The sequence below is a fragment of the Rhagoletis zephyria genome, unplaced genomic scaffold (assembly GCF_001687245.7).
Source record: "Rhagoletis zephyria isolate East Lansing unplaced genomic scaffold, Rhagoletis_zephyria_1.1 Rzeph_scaffold_41536, whole genome shotgun sequence".
Lineage (NCBI taxonomy): Eukaryota > Metazoa > Arthropoda > Insecta > Diptera > Tephritidae > Rhagoletis > Rhagoletis zephyria.
The window spans coordinates 1-2,226 of NW_016198591.1; the positions used below are offsets into that span (position 1 = coordinate 1).

The following is a 2,226-nucleotide window of genomic DNA, read 5'->3' on the forward strand; positions in this document are numbered from 1 at the left end:
TCTCCTCAACTCGGAACTGAGGATGATTACGCCAAAAGAAGAAGAAGAAAAAAAAGTTGAAGAAGTTGAAGAAGAGGTTGAAACGGTTGAAGAAGAAGAAGAAAAGATTGCTGCTGCAGCAGCTGTTGTTGTGGTGGTGGTGGTGGTGGATGGCGGAAGAACAAAGGAAAGGAGTTGAAGGGACTGCGCTCTTGTCTGCTCTTGTTCAGTAGCCTTTCTGCTGCTGTTGAAGGAAAGAGAGAGAGAGAGAGAGCGTAATTAGCCGGTAATTACTGGTGGCCAGCTCACTCTTCGGATGCGGCACTTAGGGAGACAGGCGGACAACAGCAAACTGCTCAAACTGCAGCAGCAGCACAGCTCTGAGACTGTGATTGATGATCATTGGCGAGGAGGCAGCAAGGGTGGAAGAAAAGCTTACTTGTCCTCTTGAAGGAGAAGAACCGAATCACCGAGCAGTTCGGAAGCACTCTCTCTCTCTCTCTCTCTCTCTTTGCTCGTATATGGCTTATTGTTTTGTTTTGTTTTCAGCTGTGGGTTTTACTTCTGCTTTGAAACGGGGGAAGGGGGAGAACAACAACAACGACGACGTTGTCCGAAGTGATGCTCTGTTCAGTTCAGTTCAGTCGGACAATCACAGACAATAAATATTATGTGCTCAGGAAGGGAGGTTTATAAAAAGGTGTTCTACTTCATTTACGATCAGATGATGATGAAGAGGATGAAGGAGATGAAGGGGATGCGCTTTCAATGATGGGAAGAGACCGTGACCGACTAGCTTAGCATCAGCATTTGAGCAGTTCTCTCAAACAAACTCCACTCCCTCGTACTTGTGCACTGCGCTGATCCTCGTCTCCGGCAGCAGCACTCGACCGTCATCGAGGCGAAAGACGGTGACGTAGGAGGCCACCGTGTCGCCGCTCTCCTCTGACTTCAGCGCCAGGGCAATCTCCGGCTGCGACGACCAATCGCCGCCGCCGCCGCCCGTCTTCAGCGGCAGCAGCTTCACCGAGCTGAAGCCGTGNTTTGAGCAGTTCTCTCAAACAAACTCCACTCCCTCGTACTTGTGCACTGCGCTGATCCTCGTCTCCGGCAGCAGCACCCGACCGTCGTCCAGGCGAAAGACGGTCACGTAGGAAGCGACCGTGTCGCCGCTCTCCTCTGACTTCAGCGCCAGGGCAATCTCCGGCGAGGTCTCGCCGCCGCCCTTCAGCGGCAGCAGCTTCACCGAGCTGAAGCCGTGCGTCGGCGAGAGGCGGCCCACGCCGGCCAGCGTCAGGTTCACCCGGCCCAAGTCCTCGCCCTCGGCGCTGAGGACAATGTTCGTCGCCCGCTGCTCGTCCGCCACCTCGTTGTAGGCGTCGTGGGAGGCGCGCCGCGGGAGAAAGTGCCACCGGCGGCTTCGCTCGCTGTAGACCGCCGCCTCGTGGATGAGGTAGCCGGGCGGGGAGGTGATGCCCGCGGCGCGGACCAGCGCCGCGTAGGCCGGCCGCCAGTCGAGGTGCTCCACCGCCCCCTCCACCGAGACCCGCTTCACCCACTGCGGGTCGGCGTTGAGGACGCGGTCCCCGGAGGCGGTGGTCCACTCCTTGCCCAGGCTGCCCACGTACAGGTGGCCGCCCTTGACGGTCATCCACTCGCACTTGAAGCCGCCCTTCGAGGAGGAGGAGGAGGAGTGCCTTCCGTCGCCATTTCGAAGGATCACCCAGGGCAGCAGGTCCCATTTGGCTGGGGTGGAGTTTGAGGAAGAAGATGAGGATGAGGTAGCGGAAGAAGAGGCGGACTCGGCGGTCGGCCGCCGGACCACCTCGTAGACGATGCCGGTGCGGTCGTCGCAGGTGAGCAGTTTGCCGTTGAAGACGACCAGCTCGGAGAGCTCCATGCCGCGACCGCCGGCGGCGTAGGGCGAAGCCAGGCGCTCCTCTCCCCCTGCTGACCAGCTGATGTCCACCGAACCGGTGGCCGGATCGTAGGTGAGCAGCCCTCGGAGGAGGAAGGAGTGCCACTGGTCGGCTCGGTTCGCCGCCCGGGACCGGGTGTCCAGGTCGGCGACGGCGGCGATGTGGTAGCGAAGACGGCCATCAGGCAGGACTTCCACGGGCGTCAGCGGGTAGGTGCTGTTGTACGGCTGGCTTCGACTTTCAGCGGCGTTGATGCTGCACTCGCAGCCCGTCCCTCCCCCCGCCGACCTCGTTGACTCGTGGTGGTGGCCATGCTCCTCGGCCAGTG

The 2,226-nt window shown here is 59.9% G+C and overlaps 1 protein-coding gene across 1 annotated transcript; it reads right to left on the reverse strand.

Moving 5' to 3' along the window:
* Positions 1–1,099: 1,099 nt before the first annotated feature.
* LOC108355026 (soluble calcium-activated nucleotidase 1) lies at positions 1,100–1,980 on the reverse strand (the record flags this gene model as incomplete). The annotated part of the gene is made up of 2 exons (XM_017606200.1): positions 1,100–1,737; positions 1,801–1,980. Coding segments are annotated over 2 exons (818 nt in total), but the record flags the coding sequence as incomplete, so codon positions are not given.
* Positions 1,981–2,226: the final 246 nt, after the last annotated feature.